At 48.3% G+C, this 19,656-nt stretch overlaps 1 protein-coding gene across 4 annotated transcripts; it reads left to right on the top strand.

Annotated features, from left to right (window-relative positions):
- The first annotated feature begins 877 nt into the window (after positions 1-877).
- On the top strand, positions 878-7,338 carry KRT3 (keratin 3). Of its 4 annotated transcripts, XM_055247012.2 has the most exons (11): positions 953-1,067; positions 1,098-1,208; positions 1,350-1,579; positions 2,655-2,875; positions 3,778-3,838; positions 4,195-4,290; positions 4,598-4,762; positions 5,185-5,310; positions 5,575-5,795; positions 6,137-6,171; positions 6,662-7,327. In XM_055247012.2, exons 1-11 carry the CDS (start codon positions 953-955, stop codon positions 6,979-6,981), a joined length of 1,701 nt encoding a protein of 566 aa, XP_055102987.2. In that variant the 3' UTR covers positions 6,982-7,327. The 4 variants fall into 4 exon arrangements, with proteins under 4 accessions (XP_055102979.2, XP_055102987.2, XP_055102983.2 ...); XM_055247008.2 differs by having other exon boundaries at positions 953-1,290; positions 1,417-1,579; XM_055247010.2 differs by having other exon boundaries at positions 953-1,208.
- The last annotated feature ends 12,318 nt before the right edge of the window (positions 7,339-19,656 follow it).

A 19,656-nucleotide genomic window follows, 5' to 3' on the forward strand; every position in this document is an offset into this window, starting at 1 on the left:
GCTGAATTTGTTGTTGACGTTTGAGTTTCTTGCTCCCTAGGCCTTAAGCTAAAACCAGAGAAATACCAAAATGTAGAGAGCAAGAAAGGAAGCCATAGAGAAACCCCAAGATGTGTAATAGTGTAAAACTTCTCTGGGAAGTTTTAAAGAGAAACAAACATTAGGCATGTTGGATTTTGCCAGTGTGTGGTCAACATGCATAGGTGTTAACTTGACTTTTTCTCTGAAGATAGTCATAAACCAAAAGGTGACTACCTCCTGAACTAAAGTTTGGGGTACAGGGAGAACCCAGGAGGCAGATTTGTGATAGTTCTGGGCTTTTTTCCAGGAAGGGAGAAGGAGAGGTCAGTGCTTCCTCCCAAAGCCCAGCACAGAGCTGGGCACATACTGTGCACTCAATCATCGTGGAGAGACCTGCATTACTCCTTCCATTAAGACACTTTCCCAGAGCTGTGAGTGGGCTCCACTGTCTCCATTACTCAGAGAAGCAGAACCTCCCCATGCCCCCTCCACTCTATCCTCTCCAGAGCTGGGCACAGCTCTGCAGGGCCCAGGTGCAGCTAACAGGCAGTGGGACAGCTGCTGAGCACCTGATGCTGGTGAGCGTGCCTCCTGGGTCCCGTCAGACAAAGCCAGGAGGAGGCCATGCCCAAACATGGGGCAACACCAGGCACCACCCCCTTGCCAGGTAAGCCTGCCACCTTAGCACTTTTACCATTTCAGATTATTTTCAAGGTGTGTTTGGTAGCCTGGAACAAACTTATTGCCTTGGAGGCAAACCCAACCCATGAATATTTGGGATTAATTATCTCTCCTTCGTTTGAGCCCAACAACCTCCTCAAATGTATATAAAGGGATTTATTTTGCACAGATCTTCATTTCCCATCCCTCTTCCTCTGACTCTCAGTGTCCCTGCTTAACTTACACTCTTCTCTTCGCCAAGCTCCTCACCATGAGCAGACAAGCCAGCAAGACATCTGGTGGCGGGAGCCAGGGTTTCTCTGGCCGCTCTGCTGTGGTCTCCGGCAGCAGCAGGATGAGCTGTGTGGCCCGCTCTGGGGGAGCTGGTGGAGGGGCCTATGGCTTCCGGAGCGGAGCAGGTGGCTTTGGCAGTCGCAGCCTCTACAACCTGGGCGGCAACAAGAGCATCTCCATCAGCGTGGCAGCTGGCAGCTCCCGGGCTGGAGGCTTTGGGGGAGGGCGGAGCAGCTGTGGCTTTGCAGGTGGCTATGGAGGTGGCTTTGGGGGCGGCTATGGAGGTGGCTTTGGTGGTGGCTTTGGTGGTGGCAGAGGAATGGGAGGTGGCTTTGGTGGAACTGGTGGCTTTGGAGGGGCTGGTGGCTTTGGAGGGGCTGGTGGCTTTGGTGGTCCTGGTGGCTTTGGTGGGCCTGGCAGCTTTGGCAGTCCTGGTGGCTTTGGCCCTGGGGGCTTTCCTGGGGGAATTCAGGAAGTGACTATCAACCAGAGTCTCCTGCAGCCCCTCAATGTGGAGATCGACCCCCAGATTGGGCAAGTAAAGGCCCAGGAGCGGGAACAGATCAAGACCCTCAACAACAAGTTTGCCTCCTTCATCGACAAGGTGATGAAGCTCTGACTGGCCATCCCTTCCTGGGCTGGGGACTTTGAATTTGACCTTTGGGACACAGTGTTTAAATGTGTCTTGGATGGACCAGACTGGAGGGTGAGGAGTTAGGTGGAACTCTAGGGTCTGGGAAGATATTCAGGGTTAAGGAGTTTGTCCACATGGTCAAGCGAGGGGAGGTGTGGAAAGAAAACAGTCCCCTATTTGGCCCTGAGCACCACACATCCTGTTTGTCGGAACCTCTGCTGAAGTTTCCAGTCATTGCCTCATTGAGGCCCAGGCTGGCAGGGCAGGCAGCCCAAAGCAAGGGCCATGGCCACCATCAGGGAAGGGTCCACTGAGAATGGGAGGCTTTTCAAATACAAGCTGCCCTCTGAGGCTTTCCAGGAAGCCCTTTCCCCCTCATATTGCTGTGCCAGGCAGAGGAGGCTGATTACCTGGAGCAGGGATTAGGAGCATAAGAACCTTAGTCCCAAGGGAGTGCAGAGAAATGAGTGACTTTGCACTCCTACTCAGCCTAGTCAGGAAGACAAGAGTGCTCGGTGAGCTTCTCCAGACCTGGACAGCTCTCATGGGGCTGCCTCCCTTCCAGGCTCAAGAGAGGTGTTATGCTAACTACGGCATGCCAGCCAGTGTCGCTTCCCAGCATCACTTCACTGTTTTTGAAGAGCTAGCATGTCAGTATAGTTGTGGGTGGAAACGGTGCTGCTGAGGTTTATGTGCATTTTTGCAGAGTGTACTGTAGTTTTGGAAGTTGAGATAGGGTCATGAAGTTCCCAGGAACATCAAGGGGTCAACCTTGTAATTCTATTGCTTTCAGGTAGGAGCTACTTCTGGTTTCCCCTTCCTTTGTAACTTTCCAAACCACGATGCAAATGTAGTGTCCTGACTGATCACTCATCTGACCATAATCTCTCTGACTACAGTAGGAGCCTATCTTTGCATCCTTTCTAGGCTTTTGTGCTGCGGGCCCAGGAGATAGACACCTAGTCCTACCTGAGTGAAGTCCCCTCTGCTCCTCTGCTCCTCTGCTACAAGTGTTGCCTGATGTTGCTTCCTGCAACCATTGCAGGTGCGGTTCCTGGAGCAACAGAACAAAGTCCTGGAGACCAAGTGGAACCTGCTCCAGCAGCAGGGCACAAGTTCCATCTCAGGCACCAACAACCTTGAGCCTCTTTTTGAGAATCACATCAACTACCTGCGGAGCTACCTGGACAACATCCTTGGGGAGAGAGGGCGCCTGGACTCTGAGCTGAAGAACATGCAGGACCTGGTGGAGGACTTCAAGAAGAAGTGAGTGACAGGGCAGGAGTCGGAAGATGCCATGGCCCACCCTGTCTCAGAGTCTTGGCCCCTTCTGCATGCCCCCTGACTGCTGGGCAGTGGTGCCACCTGGCCTGTTTACCTCTCCTTACCTTCATGAAGGACAGCTTGGTTCATTCAGTTCCCCCTCACCTTCCTTCTCCAAGCACAATGCTTTGCAAATAAAATTGTGGCAAGAGGATGAGTTCAGGCTAGGCATGGTGGCTCATGCCTGTAATCCCAGCACTCTGGGAGGCCGAGGTGGGCAGTTCATTTGAGGTCAGGAGTTCGAGACCAGCCTGGCCAACATGGCAAAATCTCGTCTCTACTAAAAATACAAAAATTAGCTGGGTGTGGTGGCACACACCTGTAATCCCAGATACTTGGGTGGCTGAGGAAACAGAATTGTTTGAACCCTGGAGATGGAGGTTGTAGTGAGCCAAGATTGCACCACTGCACTCCAGCCTGGGTGACAGAGTGAGAGTACATCTAAACAACAACAACAACAACAACAACAACAACAACAACCGGATGAGTTTAGAGTTGGGGAAGCATTTCCTCATGAGCCAGGTTGGGGAAGATCCTGGTTCTGGCATCTGAAAGATTCTGGGACAACTCGTGGTATGGTGATCAACCATCCAGAGGTTTGCCTGGAACTGAGGGGTTTCCTGGGATGCAGAACTTTTAGTGCTAAAACCAGACAGTTTGCCTGGGCAAATTGACATGGTTGGTCCCCCTAACTAACAGGGAGATAGTAAAGAGGATGTGCTCATCTGAGAGGGGCAGGATAGGGATGGAGGGAGGGAAGAGATGAACTTTCAGAGTTCCAGGGAACAATGGTGTTTATGATGATCTCAAAACAAAACTCAGCTGTTTCCTTTTCACTCACACAGATATGAGGATGAAATCAATAAACGTACAGCTGCTGAGAATGAATTTGTGACTCTGAAGAAGGTAAGGGCTGTCTGTGAGGTTTCTGAGGCTTGTAGCTGCAGGTTTCTGGCTGGGTTGGGGGAATCTCCTCACTCCACTGCCACAGAGCTGCCAAGTTCAGGCCTTTGGAGCAATAAACAGAAGTCAGGTGCACCTTAGTCTGGAAGATCCCTGAAAGAGTTAGTTCATCAGTCTTTAGTTTTTTAGTATGATTAAACTTAGACCATCCGAATGGGATACAAATTGCCCATTCAAGTGGAGACTGATCTTAGACAAGGACCATCACTGCACCAGTCCCCTCTGCTCTTTCTTCCTGCAGTTGTGGTTTGCTGTTTGTTCATTGGGGGAATAAGGCCTTTATCCTCCTCTTTTCTCAGGATGTGGACAGTGCCTATATGAACAAGGTGGAGCTTCAGGCCAAAGTGGATGCCTTGATAGATGAGATCGACTTCTTAAGGACCCTCTATGATGCTGTGAGGATGTTACCTACTAAGAAGGGGCAGAGGGAGAGTGAGATGTTTCCAGATTTGAGGCTGGTGCATTTTGGTATATAGGCCCCAGAAGACATCTAGGATGAGCCTGGAGATAAGGACCCTTGGAAGGGATTCCACAGGATAAGCTGCAGACATGGGGTTCTCTGAGTGGCTGGGGACAGGGTGTGGCTGATACACATGTGGAGCAAGGAATCAGTGAATGAGACTGTTGATCAGGAGTCTTTCAGGGTCCTGTGTGCTTGTTACAGGGACCCCAAAAGTGAACAAGCTCCCTCTGTGTTGACAGGAGCTGTCTCAGATGCAGAGCCACATCAGTGACACATCTGTGGTGCTGTCCATGGACAATAATCGCTCCCTGGACCTGGACAGCATCATTGCTGAAGTTCGTGCACAGTATGAGGATATCGCTCAGAGAAGCAAGGCCGAAGCTGAGGCCCTGTACCAGACCAAGGTGGGTGCTAGGCACCTCTTACAGGATCCACTGGAGGTTTCAGAGAGGCCGTGGCCTATTGGACAGCTGGGTAGTGAGTTCCCAGTGGTCACTGGGTGAATGCCTTTTGGTTTTACCCTCTGAAGTCATCCTTCTAATGGTGGTTCAGTTGCAGAAAGTCTTGCCCCTGGGGCAGGTGGTTGCCTGCTATGTGGGACTGACTCCAACTTGCTCAGGAACTACAGGGTAGGAAAATCTTCTACCACAACAACCCAGATGTTCTCTTTCCTGCTGCCTTGGGGGTTTCCCTGCTGAAACACAATGCAGTATCATTTTAGCAAATGCCTCACTGAGCTTCTCAAGTTTTGGTGGGTGATGTTGGAGGTGTAGAAACAAGTCAAGCAAAGCTGCAGGAATACCCCATCTTCCCTTCCGTTCTGTAGTTGGGGGAGCTGCAGACCACGGCTGGCAGGCATGGGGATGACCTAAGAAATACCAAGAGCGAGATCATAGAGCTCAACAGAATGATCCAGAGGCTGCGGGCAGAGATCGAGAATGTCAAGAAGCAGGTGGGATGGTCATGGATGCTGGCACCTGGGATGATTGCTGAGGGGCGAGGGCTAGGATCTCAGGACTCCTCCCCTGGAATAGACGTCTGGAGGTCATCTCAGGCTGGCTGACCCACAGGGCACTATCTCCACAAATGGAGACAAGATGGAGGCACCAGGGGAGGAGGAATGTTCCCTGACTTTAAGATGGGATAATCCATTGCATGTCAGGAAGGGCCTGGGACCCTCTTACTGAGCTCATTCCTCCTACCTCCCTTGCCCCAGAATGCCAACCTGCAGACGGCCATTGCCGAGGCCGAGCAGCATGGGGAGATGGCCCTCAAGGATGCCAATGCCAAGCTCCAAGAGCTGCAGGCTGCTCTACAGCAGGCGAAGGACGACCTGGCGCGGCTGCTACGTGACTACCAGGAGCTGATGAATGTCAAGCTGGCCCTGGACGTGGAGATCGCCACCTACCGCAAGCTGTTGGAGGGCGAGGAGTACAGGTGAGCCTCCAGTCCCGTCTTCCCACACCCCCTGGCTCAAGTCATAGGCCGAGGGCCAGATAAGTGACCAAGTAACTGGGGATGGAGCCCTGCTGTATAAAGAGAGGCCTTGCGGTAAAGCATTTGCCTCTGCCAGCCCACTCCCTCCCAGGCGGCCAAAGCACGTATGCAACCAGTGCCCACAGGCTCTCCTTGCTACGGCCCAAAGAGGGGTGGAGAAAGCTTACCTGATTTGCCAGGCTTCTCTGTTCAGCTCTGGTTGCTATTCATGCCCTTGGTCCATGGACTTGTTGGTGATGTGCTTTGTGATGGGGCCCACTTTCTCTTGCTTTCTCAAACAGGATGTCTGGAGAGTGTCCGAGTGCTGTCAGCATCTGTAAGTACCGAAAGTAGCTAAGAAAATGAGAGTTAATTCTGAAATATCTGCACTAATCCAGGGTGGTAGCAACTAATTTAAACATATTTTTATGGAAGTTGGAGGGGTTTTCTGGGAGAGGAGAGGGAAGCGATTGGCTTTTGTAATTGTTCTGGGTTCAGGGCACTTTTAGCAGGCTTCCACGGCCAATGTGGAATATCCAACAGGGAGCCTCTTGATGGGAGGAGAAATTCAGAGGCTAGGTCCCCTCCAAGGGGGTCATCAAGATTGTACTGTGGGAGGAACCACTGGCTAATTCATAATGGCTTAACGGCAGGGGAGTGAGTAGCTAGTGGCCTTGGAACGGCCTTGGAACGGCTGGTGGTGACCATCCTGGGCAAAGCTGCCTTGATCAGCTCTGGATAGTCGTGGGCCCGGTGGATCATTGATGATAACATAGCAGCTGGCCTGGGCGCCGTCGCTGATCCCTGTCCTGTCCTCTCCCCAACAGCGGTGATCAGCAGCAGCACGACTTCCGCCTCCGCAGGTGGCTATGGAGGAGGTTACGGCGGAGGCTTGGGCGGTGGCTTAGGAGGTGGCTTCGGTGCGGGCGGCGGCTCAGGCAGTGGCTTTGGCCGGGGAGGCGGCGGTGGAACCGGCGGTGGATTTGGCGGCGGCAGCAGCAGCGGTTTCAGCGGTGGCAGCGGCTTTGGCTCCGTCTCTGGCGCCCGCTATGGAGTCAGTGGCGGGGGCTTCAGCTCGGCCAGCAACCGGGGCGGCAGCATCAAGTTCTCCCAGTCCTCCCAGTCCTCCCAGAGCTACTCCAGATAAAGAGCACGCATCAGCATCGCAGCCACCCCAGCGCCTCCCCTCCGCTCCCCACTCCCCCATATTGGCAACACCCCCAGCGCCGCCCCATGCTCCCGAAGAACGCTGCTCTGCGCTGGAAGGCTTGTGGCCTCTTGCTCCTCCTTCCAGATCCCCGGCCAAGACCAGCCACGAGAATTTCAGGCTCACCTCTCTGGTTCCAGCCTGTGCCTGTGATTGTCCAGGTGTGGCCTAGGCCGCCATCTTCTGCTGCCCCGGGGTCCCCTCCCTGGGTGGGATGCTCACTACAGCTCTGATGTATATAGCACACAGCCCCCTCCGCCCCTCCGGTCTGTCGCCAATAAAGTGCACTGTGTTTCACTCCGCCCTCTGAGTATTCGCTCCATGTCCTCCTGCTCAGGGCACTGAGCTCCCTGGTCACCTCCCTGGCCTCCCTGCCTCTGCCTCTCCCATGTGGGCTCTGTGATCCACGGAGCAGCTGGAGAACTCTTCCTCTGAAACAAAGGCAGTCCGTCTTCTCCGTCCATGGTGTGGATCTGGTTGTTTATTATTCTGTGAGCACTCTGGGGAGGGAGAGGTCCTGTTCCCAGACGCTGTGTACCCTGTGTACCCTCACCGTCCTTAGTGGTGAAGGCTGGGCCATGCAGACATCTATCTCCTCCCTGTCTTCTCTCATGTGGGGGAACTAAGAGGGCCTTGGGGACAGAGGGTTTCTTCCCTCAGTGTTGATTCTCACTCCAGCTGACATCGTGAAAGCTTTTCCAGGGATGGATATAGGCCCCAGAGCAGCCTATTTCAAAGTCTGACCCAGGAACACCATTCCATTGAGACACTCTTCAATAAAAGACTCCACACCCATTGCATATTTTCTTTTTGGAGCACATATTAGAGTTTCTAAGAAGTTCAGTAACAAGGAAAACCTGTTAGCTTCCTTGAATCCAGCATTTCCTGCAGAGGCCCCCATTCCTGCACCTAGCACTGTGCATGCACTTGGGGCCTGAAAGTATGTGCACCGGCCATGAGAGTTCTTGTCATCCTGGCCTCTGCCCTGCACCAAGAAGCTCTGATGATGTGTTAGTTGGCCATGGGAGTGCTGTCCAAAAGGTGACTGCTGGAAAGGACTCAGAAGCAAGGAGTCCAAGGCCTTTGCTTCCAAATGAAAAGACTGAGGCTCAGAGGGGAGGGGTGACTCCTCTAGGGTCTTATAGCACTTGAATGCCTGAGCTGGGAATGAAGCCCTGCATCCCAAGTCCGGAGCTCCTTCCACTTCCCCACACTGTCTTTGAGGATGCCTTCCAGGCATGTCACACTGCTCGGGCACCCGGAGAGAGCACACAGGTTGTGGAATAGAAATGTGTAGTCAGGCCAGGCCAGGGAAGCAGTATTTCCATCCTTGGACAAGGTTGAATTTATTTTAGAGATGAGGAAAGGCAGTTAAAGAAAACCTGCAACTGGGGGTTGAAGAAATTCGGTGTGGAAATTCAGCTACTGGATCCACTTTTTGAAGGAGGTGGGATTTAGGAGCTGTTGCTTCACGTTTGGGTAGGAAGGTACCTTTTCTGGTTGGTATCCTTCTGTGGAAAGGAGTAGGAGACACAGGTGGGGAGGCTCAGTGCCCAACCCAGTTTAGGGGGCTCGCCGTATGGGACTGTGCCAGGCCAGTCATGGGGCAGCTGCTTCACCCTGGGCAAAGTCTTTATCAATGAATTCCTTCCTTCACTCATTCAACCAGTATTCATTAAGTGTTTATTTTCTGTCTGGAACTGGGCTACATTCTGGAGACGAATTGGTGAGCAAGAAATCAGATGTTGACCCCACCCTCATTTTAGTTAAGTGAGTCAACAAAAAAAGTGAGCAAACCAAATGAACAAAATAATTTTAAGCTGTGGGAAGTATATAAAGCAACGAAACTAGGGGCTGAGTTGGATGAATGCCAGTATTGGTTAATGGACTGGATGGAGGTGGGGAGGTTAAGGGAGAGGGGAGATTCAACCAGGATGCCCAGTTTCCCAGTATGAGCACTTGGGTGGTTGGTGGTGCCATTTACTGAGGTGAGTGGAGGAGTGGGAGGGCGGGATAGGTGTGGAGAGAAACTTCAGCTGTGCTTTAGAAAAGCAGGAGCTGCTCACGAGATAGCCACATGAGACACCCAGGTGAGATGTGAGCCTGTAGATTCAGAAGGGGGCCCCGTCAGGGCTAGACACTTGCATCTGGACATCATCAGCTTAAGGGTCACGTTCAGACTGTGACCTCTGTCCTTTGCTGTTCTTTCCTGGACCTGTGCTCACTGGCCCTTGTTTCTCCTGTGGGGTTTACAGGAGCCCCTGCTACCTAAGTAACAACTAGTGGTGAGGTGGTGGGGTGGGGCTCCATGCAGCTTCTTAAAGGACAGCCTGGCACAGGAGGAGTGGGGTGGAGAGGCTATTTCTTGGAGGTGTCATTGTTCCAGAGGAATGGCTAGGGTAGGTTACCTTGGTGCCAGGATCTAGGACCCAAGGAGTTAACTCCATGCTTGGCTGGATATTCTCAGCCCAGCACTGACTTACTTTCTTTCTTTTTCTTTCTTTCTTTCTTTCTTTCTTTCTTTCTTTCTTTCTTTCTTTCTTTCTTTCTTTCTTTCTTCTTTCTTTCTTTCTTTCTTTCTTTCTTTCTTTCTTTCTTTCTTTCTTCCTTCCTTCCTTCTTTCTTTCTTCTTTCTTTCTTTCTTTCTTTCTTTCTTTCTTTCTTTCTTTCTTTCTTTCTTTCTTCTTTCTTTCTTCTTTCTTTCTTTCTTTCTTTCTTTCTTTCTTTCTTTCTTTCTTTTTCTTTCTCTCTCTCTCTCTCTTTCTTCCTTCCTTTCTTTCTTTCTTTCTTTCTTTCTTTCTTTCTTTCTTTCTTTCTTTCTTTCTTTCTTTCTTTCTTTCTTTCTTCCTTTCTTTCTTTCTTTTTGAGACAGAGTCTCCCTGTGTCACTCAGGCTGTAGTGCAGTGGCACTATCTTGGCTCACTGCAACCTCTGCCCCCTGGGCTCAAGTGATTCTTGTGCGTCATCCTCCTGAGTAGCTGAGATTATAGGTGCAAGCCACCAAGCCCAGCTAATTTTTGCATTTTTAGTAGAGACGGCCATGTTGGCCAGGGTGGTTTCTAACTCCTGACCTCAGGTGATCTGCCCGCCTCCGCCTCGCAAAGTGCTGGGATTACAGGCATGAGCCACCGCGCCCTGCCAGGCCCTGACTGTTTCTAATCCAGGCTGAAAACCCCTTGCAGGGAACTTCACCTGCTTCTGAGTGCTCCTTCTTTTCCTTTGCCTTAGCATTTGCATAGTTTTTTTTGCACAATTCTATGTTGACTTTTCAAGTGCTCTTAAGTCACTGGGCTTGAGTTTGCTTTCTTGTACTTGACTAGACTTTTCATTCTTCTAGTAGGTAGTCAGTGAGTCCTGTGTTGTCCATGGTTTTCCTGTCCTCTAAGGCATACCTTCACCCATAAAGAGCTCGCAGTGATTGTTGAATAATGCCTACTTGTGAGCCTGGATCCTAAACTGGGATTTGGGGTCTTTGGCCAATGTTCAAGGATTTCTTTGCTCTCTCTTCCACATCTCTCTTTCCTGGGTGTGGAGAGGTATATCCACTTGCAATGAAACAGAGGAACCAACTTCTACCCTACGCCTCTATCTATCTATCTATCTATCTATCTATCTATCTATCTATCTATCTATCTATCATCTATCTATCTATCTATCTATCTATCTATCTATCTATCTATCTATCATCATCATCTATCTACCTATCTATCTATCTATCTATCTATCATCTATCTATCTATGTATCATCTATCTATCTATCATCTATCTATCTATCTATCTATCATCTAATCTATCTATCTATCTATCTAATCTATCTATCATCTATCTATCTAATCTATCTGTCATCTATCTATCTATCTATCTATCTATCATCTATCATCTAATCTATCTATCTATCTAATCTATCTAACATCTATCTATCTATCTATCTATCTATCTATCTATCTATCTATCATCTATCACCTATCTATCTATCTATCATCTATCATCTATCTATCTATCTATCTATCTATCTATCTATCTATCTATCTATCATCTATCTATCATCTATCCGCTCCAACCACCCCCACACTGTCTTCCCCAGAAGAAGTGCTCAAAAGAGTGTTTTGCTATTCTAAGAGCTTGCGGACTCACTGGTTCACTTCCCATTAGGAAGACCAAGTTGTGTTTTTAGATTTCAGGTTTTCCTTCTATATCTTTGTGAGAATACAGGCTACATGTCAGAGCAAGTATCAACGGTAACAGTGTCACACCTACGAAAGGCTCAGTTAAGGAAACCAGGGGATTGTTTTCCACAAGAATTTGAAAGTAGTTATCAGCGCTTGCCTATGGATAATCTAGACTTGACTGCTGATGATCAAGGTTTGCATGTAGTTTTGTGTAATTTGCAGGTAAATCTCTACATGACTCTTCTCTGTTTTGCCTAGAAGTGGATGGAGTGTTTGTTAGCCAAGCATCAGAGATCTCACTTTCTGGGATTTGGACTGCCTATTCTCTCTGCCTTCTCAGCACTTCAGCCCATGTGCATTCTCCCTCTTTGCAAAGACAAAGACAAAGACAAAAAATGTGGGCACCTTGAGATAATCTTGGGATGACTGAGAAAAACTCACTTAAGTTCTACAAATGCTTCTTCGCACATTTTATCTGAATCTTCACTACATCCTTCACAAGCCCTTCTGGCACACACACTGTCTAACACACATCTCTGTTGTGCCCAAGATAGAGCTAATCCCCATCAACACTTCCAGCCCAGGCTGAAGGCTGAAGGTGACTTGGCTCTCCTAGGGAACCATTGATGGAGGTGTGCTGGGAGAATCTGATACTTTTGGAATCCGTGGTGATGAGACTGAATGGTGACAGCTCCGTCAACCACTGGAGAAGACGGTGGCAGGAGAAGGTGACTCTAGGTGGAACTAATGCTGTGACTCTCAGTGGGGGCAATTTTGCTCCCCAGGGAACATATAGCAATGTCTGGTGACATTTTTGGTTGTCACAAGTGGGGGAGTGCTACTGGCATCTAGAGAGTAGAGGCCAGGTTGCTACTAAACATCCCACATCACACAAGCCAGCCCCCTTCAACATAGAAACAGCCAGCCTCAAATGTCCACAGTGCCACTGCAGAGAAAGCTGTGCCAAACAAGAGGTCATCTCATTCACTTCTCTCCTTGGGAGAAGATCTTTAGTTACAGTGATATGGGTTATAGTTGAACTGGATAGAGACTCTTCTGGATTTGAGGGAAGTATGTATTTGTAGAAGTTTTTTTTTTTTTTTTTTTTTTTATGAGGTGGAGTCTTGCTCTGCCACCAGGCTGGAGTGCAGTGGCATGATCTCAGCTCACTGCAACCTCCGCCTCCTGGGTTCAAGTGATTCTCCTGCCTCAGCCTCCCGAGTAGCTGGGACTACAGGTGCATGCCGCCACGCCTGGCTAATTTATTTTTATTTATTTTTTTTATTTTAGTAGAGACGGGCTTTCACCATGTTGCCCAGGCTGGTCTGGAACTCCTGAGTCAGGCAATCCTCCCGCCACGGCCTCCCAAAGTGCTAGGATTACAGGCATGAGCCACCATGCCTGGCCCAAGTTTGTTTATTTTAAATTGGAAATGCCCTTTTATTCTGGATAAAGACATAGGAAAAAAGCCAAGGAAACAGTGTGGCCTAATGTGGAGACTTTCAAGACCTGTGCAAATGGCCCACAAGGTGCCTGCAGTTCTGGTATCAACCTGGCTTTCTCACGCCTCTGTGCCTTTGATGCTTTGTTCTCTGCCAGGAAGGCTCATCTCGCCTTCACCCATTTGCCCTGCCTCACTCATCACTGAGGATTACCCAGGCACTGCCTCCTGAAAGCCTTCCTAGACCCTCCATGGAACTGAGCAGCTGTCTGGACTCCCATGGGACTTTGTCTATCCCTTTTTATCATGTGCCATATTATATTAAAATGACTAGTTTCAGTGCCTGTTCTCCACATTAAAATAGAAGTTACTCGAAGGGATGGCTCTGCCTGATTCATCTTTGTGCTCTTCAGTGACCAGCAAAATGCCGGACACATAGCAGGCACTGTGAGCTTCACTAAGCTAATGAGATTTTGAAAAGGGTAGGGTAGCCTCTTAAAGGTAATTACTGCCCTGACATATTTAACAAAAACAGCTGGATTAAACAACTAACTTTTGTGACTAGTGCAAGTCATACGCTGGGCATTTTGCACATGTCATGTCATTTCATCCTTTGCAACTGCCATAGGAGTCAGGTGGCAATTATCCTTATTTTCTAGATGAGGACACTGGCTTGGAGAAGCAGAGCGACATGACTGATGGAAAGTGGCAAATCTGGCCTCATATTCAAAGGGTACACATGTAACTACTGTGCTATGCTGCTGAATGGGGCGCGCTGGTGTCTTCTTAGACTCTAGGATGTCCTCCCTTGTGTGTGGACTAACGACTTTCCACAGTTTTGAGCCAGAAACCAAACTTGAAGTTCCTACATTAGCAGACGAGGTTTCTACAGCTGAGGCTCTGTGATGGTGAGCAGGCCCACGTTCAACTCTGGGGAGTTCTGATCTCCAGACAGAGAAGCCATTGAGATTGATTAGGAGGATACCTTGATAATGATGGGTGTTCCTCCTTGATGCCACAATGGAATTCACAAAGTTTAAAACTATTTTCATCAACACAAGTTGATGCTTCAAGGGAGATCTGACCATTACCTTCTAAGGATGGGTTTTTTTTTTTTTTTTTTAACATGCAACACAAATGTATTATTTAAAATTGCATCTTGATTACCTGTTTGGTGAGCAAAAGCAAAATACGGTGGCTCACGCCGGTAATCCCAGTACTTTGGGAGGCTGAAGCGGGTGGAGCACCTGAGTTCAGGAGTTCGAGACCAGCCTGACCAACATGGTGAAACCCCGTCTCTACTAAACATACAAAAATTAGCCGGGTGTGGTGGTGGGCGCCTGTAATCCCAGCTACTCGGGAGGCTGAGGCAGGAGAATCGCCTGAACCCGGGAGGCAGAGGTTGCAGTGAGACTTGATCGTGCCACTGCATTCCAGCCTGAGCAACAGAGTGAGAGTCTGTCTCAAAAAAAAAAAAAAAAAAAAAAAAGTAAAAGAGAAGATTGTGGCAAATCATTCCTGTGGGCCAAGTGGTCAACTCCAACATCTAAGACCCAGCAAGCAGCTAAGCTCAGCGCAAACTCCTGGCCTCTTGCTCTTTCTCCAACAGGGTGAAGACATCACCTTTTACATTGCAGATGATGGAGCGGCTCTTGCCATCTATAAATTCCATGCACACCCATGTGTTCTGTCCCTGAAAGACTGTCCTGACTAGTGCCTTGGTGACCCTGGCTAGCATGGTAGGCTGCACATGGCTGGTGTCCAACTTATCATGTGGTGGTCAGGTAGAGAGAATATTGGTGGGTTCTTTACATGTCAAAGTGGACTTTTCACTTTGGGATGGTGTAATTTGACTTGCTGAAGTCTATACAGAAGAAAAGCATTCATGAATTTACGACAGGCTTTGGGGTTGGACAGTCTGATTAAAATCCAAGCTTGCAAGTGAATTGACTTGAGGCAAGTTAATTGACCTCATGCCCTTATCTGTAAAATGTGAATGAAAATTCTTACCTTGCCAAGTTTTTGTGACAATTAGAAACAACACATGTAAACAACCTGTCGGTGACTTGTATATGTCAGGCAGTCAATGTTAGCTATTTTAAAATTCTATTCACAGATGGGCAATAGGAGTTAAGATTTGAAAGAGGAAATTATTTTCACTGAAACATAGTCCCCATACCCCTTACCTCTAGAAAGTATGTAGTAGATCAATAAGTATTTGCTGATTGATAGATTGCATTACTGATGAGGCCCTATAGTGGGAAAATGGCTTGGCCAGACATGGGAAAATGGCTTTTATGTAATTCTCAATATAGACACTATGATTCTTTGCAACTTGTTGCAAAAATAGTCAAAGACTTCACTGTTGCCTTGGCCCTAAACTGGGCTACCCCTTAGAACTCCTCCTTCCTCTTCAGCCTCCAAACTGACACCTTCTAGGAGGGCTTCCTACATTGACATCATCATCACAAGGGCTGCCATGCGTTGAGCACCTGCTTTGTGTAAGGGTTTTCCAACTTTACTTCCTACAGTTCCCACTGCAACTCTATGAGGAGGCTGTGCTAACTCCAATTTGTTGAATGGGAAACTGAGGTCCAGAGGGTAAAACGCCTTGCCTGATGCCGTGCAACTGGAAAGTGGCAAGGCTGGGATCTGAACACAGGCTCGTCTAATTCCAAGGCTTCCATATTTTCCACTCTTCCAAGCTGCAAAGGAAGAGAGGAGAAGATGCAGTTATTTGAGTTCCAGAAAATCCAGCATGCCCATGAAAGATCCATGGTTTTTGGAAATATTCAGCCAAATCCATTTACTGGTGAGAAATATTCACTGACAGGAGGGCTGGTCTTTAGAGAACCTGTCCAGTTTTCAGCATCCCAGTGCCCTTCTTGCTGCATCTTCAACCCCAGGCCTTAGTCTGCTCTCAGCTTCCTGCTATCTCACTTGGAGCAAGTGCTTTCTCTCCAGGGATGAGGATGTCTCCTTATGCCCTAAACCCCTGATTGGTCTATCTGCACATTCTCATCCATCCTGGATGGCTAGTTGGACTAGCGTTTCCAGAGTATACTTGACAGCATGTTAGTAGATGTTAAGATAGAAAGATTTTGTTGTTAAATTTGGGAAGCTGTGATTAAATTAAGGCAAAAAGATTATTTTCTATAGGACTTCTTAGGGCTTTTAATATGCTAAATAACTTTACTAAAAATCCCAAGAAAGAGCTATAGATTTTTCATTTCCCAAATTTATGTAATCACAGAACCTTTTAATCAGGGCCATCTTGGGAGATAGAATTCTGCCCTACATAAGCCCTGGGAGAGATCCAAGTACCAGATAAAGAATTAGGGGTGAGCTGGAGTGTATTTTAATCAAGTGTAGAGATAAGACCAGAATCAGAACAAATTGTGGTTGCTAACAGCTAAGACCTTAGTAACATAAGGACTTAGTTGTACTTAGATGTTTGCTTCTTTATCAAGCTTTCACTATAAATCTTGCTCTATATGGTAATTATTTTTACTGTTCATTGGTTAAAATTGCTTCATTAGTGACAAGCTTTAATGTCAACAAGAAAAGAACGCTAATTCCTAGTCCAGGGGCAGCATACCCAGAACGTTAATTATTCTTTTTTCATTTTTGAGAACAAATTGGTGATTATTTTGAAAGTGGGATCTGCGAAACTCCATGGAGAAAGAGGCAGCAGCCATAGCTCCCTCATCCTCAGCAGATGGTGGTGGAGAGGGATGTCTGCTCACTCTGGCCAAGGATAATGACTACTGTCTCTTGATGCATTCCTCCACTCATAATTATGTTACAGGCAATCTGAAGCCTTCTCATCGCAGTTGACAACCAGAGAGCAATTTGGTTAGAGGGAATAACTACTTGGTTTTAGTGCCCCCAATTTTATAGGTGGGGAAATAAAAATCCAGGGTGCTCAGCCATCTGGCAAGCTTTACACAGAAGGTTCCGACAGTGAGGGATTGGAACTCAGATTGCTGGCAGTAGGCAGACCCTTTAGATACTGTTCTGAAAGATCCTACAGTGAATGAGGGCAATGTTGGTTAGGACGGCAACTCTGGGTATTTCCAGCAGCTCCATTCAACTGCTGAGAAGACAATTCCCATCTGCTAAATAAGGCGATGCCTTGGCAGGCTCAGGCAACACGGATTAGGCGACCCAGCCCAAACCCGTGCTTTTGTGATCTGTGCATCGCCTTTCTCCACCACGCTTCTCCAGCCTATGCCAGGGTGGCAGAGGTGAGCCATACATCAGAGGCTGCCACCCACCACCTCAGCACTGCAGCCAAGGGAGGGAAGGGAATCAGAGACATTTACATCTGTTCTTGTTTGCTTTGGACTCTCACCTGGAGCTTCAGCGGAGCCTGGCTCAGCTTTCTTTCCAGGAAGGGCATGTGATCTGCTTTTGAAGGATCCAGAGAATTTGAGGAAAGACCTTACCAGAAGGGGCTGTAATTCAATTGATGGGTGGAGTATAAATGTCTCATGGAAGAACTCAACATGAAATCCTCTTCCTGGATTATCTGTGGATGAATGATGTTAATTTAAAAATCCAAACATGTATTGCTGAATACTATGTATTTAAATTTCAAAACAATCCTGCAAGTAGGATCAATGCCACCTTTTACAAATAAGGAGAGAGAGAAGCCAAGTACCTTGTCCAAGGTCACCATATAGTGAGAGGTAGACATAGGATTTGAACCCAGGTCTTCGGAATTCCATGGTGACAGGTTTTCTGTTAGACCACAGCTATCTTACTCCTGTGTGGAATTTTGTGATTTTCAAATGACTTTCACTTACATTATCCTGCAAGTCTCACCACAAACCAGTAAGGTAGGAAAGGGTTTGGCAGATTAGAACACAGATGTACATTAAATCGTGGCCCAAGGTCACCCATCCCAACCCTATTCAGTATAGGTCTCAGCCTTTTCTATCCCAAATGGGCTTTCTAATTCTTCACTCCTATTCAGCCTCCTTTCCTCACCTTTGGTGAGCTTCTTAGGGATGCAAAGTTGTCTTGAGAACAGCCAGGGCCAAACATGTTATCGCTTCTCCATTCCCCCAAATAGAGTACTGGCAAGTAGCTAAACATACAGTGCTTGCTATGTGTCAAGCACTGGGCTAAGCATTTTATATTTACTTAACTTGTTCAATGCTCACAACAATCCCATAAAGTACTTGCCATTCTTAGCCCCATTTTACAATTGATAAAGCAGACACATAAAAGTTAAGTAACTTGTCCAAGGCCTAAAAGTTGTTGGATAGTGGATCTGGGATCTGACGCCAGACAAGCTGCAGAGCAGAGAGCTGAGAATTAGCTGCAGAGCTCTTGAAGGCACTCAACTCAAGGTGGTTCCCAGGTTCTCAGACCAATCCTCTCCCCTAGACTGGACTGTTCAGAAACCGAAACTCAGAGAGACAGAGCTCCCACTACCAATTTGGCTGGCATTCTGGAGATAGACCCACCACCAATTTCTCAGGGAGTCTTGCCACCTGCTCCTGTCATACGTGTGAAATCTCCTATGCAGACAACAACCTGAGGATTTGGTCTTGCCCTGTGTGGTGTGTTTGGATGTGGAGGTGGGTTGGATGGGGTTTGGGGTCCGCTGAGCTCTTGGCAGTGACAGCAGTAACTCATCATGTGTTATTCGTTCTGCCATCAGGGGTCCTCCATCCTCCTATTCCTGGCCCATATGGAGTAGCCATGGTCTAGACCAGGGCTTCCCAGACTTTCTGCATTATAAGAATGATCTGGAGGGCTTGTTAAAAATGCAAACTCTCAAGCCTTTCTTCTGAAGATTTTCATTCATAGGGCTGGGGTGGGAGCTGGTTTTAGGTATTTGCATTCTTAGACATCAGTCATCAGTCAGTTAACACGTTTGTGCTGTGCTTACCCTATGCTAGGAGCTGGACATTTAGGATAATTTAGAATGGGCAGGACTCAAGCCTTGCCCTCAAGAAGCTCAGGGATCAGAGGGGTATGGACAAGTAAGCAGGTAAGTATACTTTATGTCAGGGCCCCGATGGGAAAAGTACAGGGTATGGTGGGAAGACAAGGAGGGACATCTGACCCAGACCTGGGGGTAAAGCAGGGAGAGGATCCCCTCCAGAAGATCTGAATTAGGGCCTAGACACAACATACACTGTCCTCCTAAGATGAATGGGGTCCTTGAGCTGACTCTACCAGTCAGATGGAGGGTTCCCAGATTCTGTCTCCTCTTGCTTCTGGGTCTAGAAATTGCCTGCTGTCAGTCTAGAATGGTGGGGGGAGGGCTTGGTCTGAGGCTCTCCACAGTGCATGCCCCCTCTTCTTCCCAAACCTCATACTTGTTTGCTCCGTTCCAGGAGCTAGACATGTTTACCTCCACTGTAATTTCTTTCCCATAAGTAGCATTTCTCAGCCCAGACTCCAGGTTTGCTGAGATGGATGCCTTTGGCTGAGGTGCTGGCAGAGCAGACTCTATGCGTCTAGGCCCCTCTCACTTCTGCTCCCACTCCAGACCCTCTGAAGAGTTGGGAACAGGTGACATGCCACCAGAAGACAAGGCCCAATGATGGGAGAGATAGGCGCAGCCACTGTGGGAGCCTGTGGACACTGTGGTGCTGCAGGGAGGGACCCAGCCTACCCGGAAGAGGTTTCCTGGTCCTCACCCCTGTGTCAGGGAGCTCACGGCTCTGAATCCCCTGGTGTCTAAAGCTGCTTCCTCCTGCTGGATCAGGTGCTGCTTGGGTTCCCTGAAACCCTTGAGGACAGCACACAAAGAGAGGGAGGAGAGCTCCAGCATTTTGTCAACTGAGGCAAATTTAGGTGATTAAGCTAAGAAGGCAAAGCCACTCTGGCCCAGAGGATTATCTTTGAGGTGTGTTGGGAACCAAGAAGTAACTTAATGCCTACGAGGCAAACCAAACCCAAGATGACTCTCAACTAATTGCTCGCCTCTCCTTTTGCCAAGCCAAACTCCCTGGTATATAAAGGCCAGTCTCCTCTCTTGTCCCC

Source organism: Symphalangus syndactylus, chromosome 17, assembly GCF_028878055.3.
Source record: "Symphalangus syndactylus isolate Jambi chromosome 17, NHGRI_mSymSyn1-v2.1_pri, whole genome shotgun sequence".
NCBI classification, from domain to species: Eukaryota; Metazoa; Chordata; class Mammalia; order Primates; family Hylobatidae; genus Symphalangus; species Symphalangus syndactylus.

What these genes read in the sequence shown, in the direction of transcription:
- KRT3 (XM_055247004.2), top strand. Translation starts at nt 953, where the DNA reads ATGAGCAGACAAGCCAGCAAGACATCTGGTGGCGGGAGCCAGGGTTTC. An exon ending in GTGGAGGACTTCAAGAAGAA is followed by an intron (nt 2,876 to 3,777) that starts GTGAGTGACAGG and finishes TCACTCACACAG; the next exon opens with ATATGAGGATGAAATCAATA. An exon ending in TCGAGAATGTCAAGAAGCAG is followed by an intron (nt 5,311 to 5,574) that starts GTGGGATGGTCA and finishes CCCTTGCCCCAG; the next exon opens with AATGCCAACCTGCAGACGGC.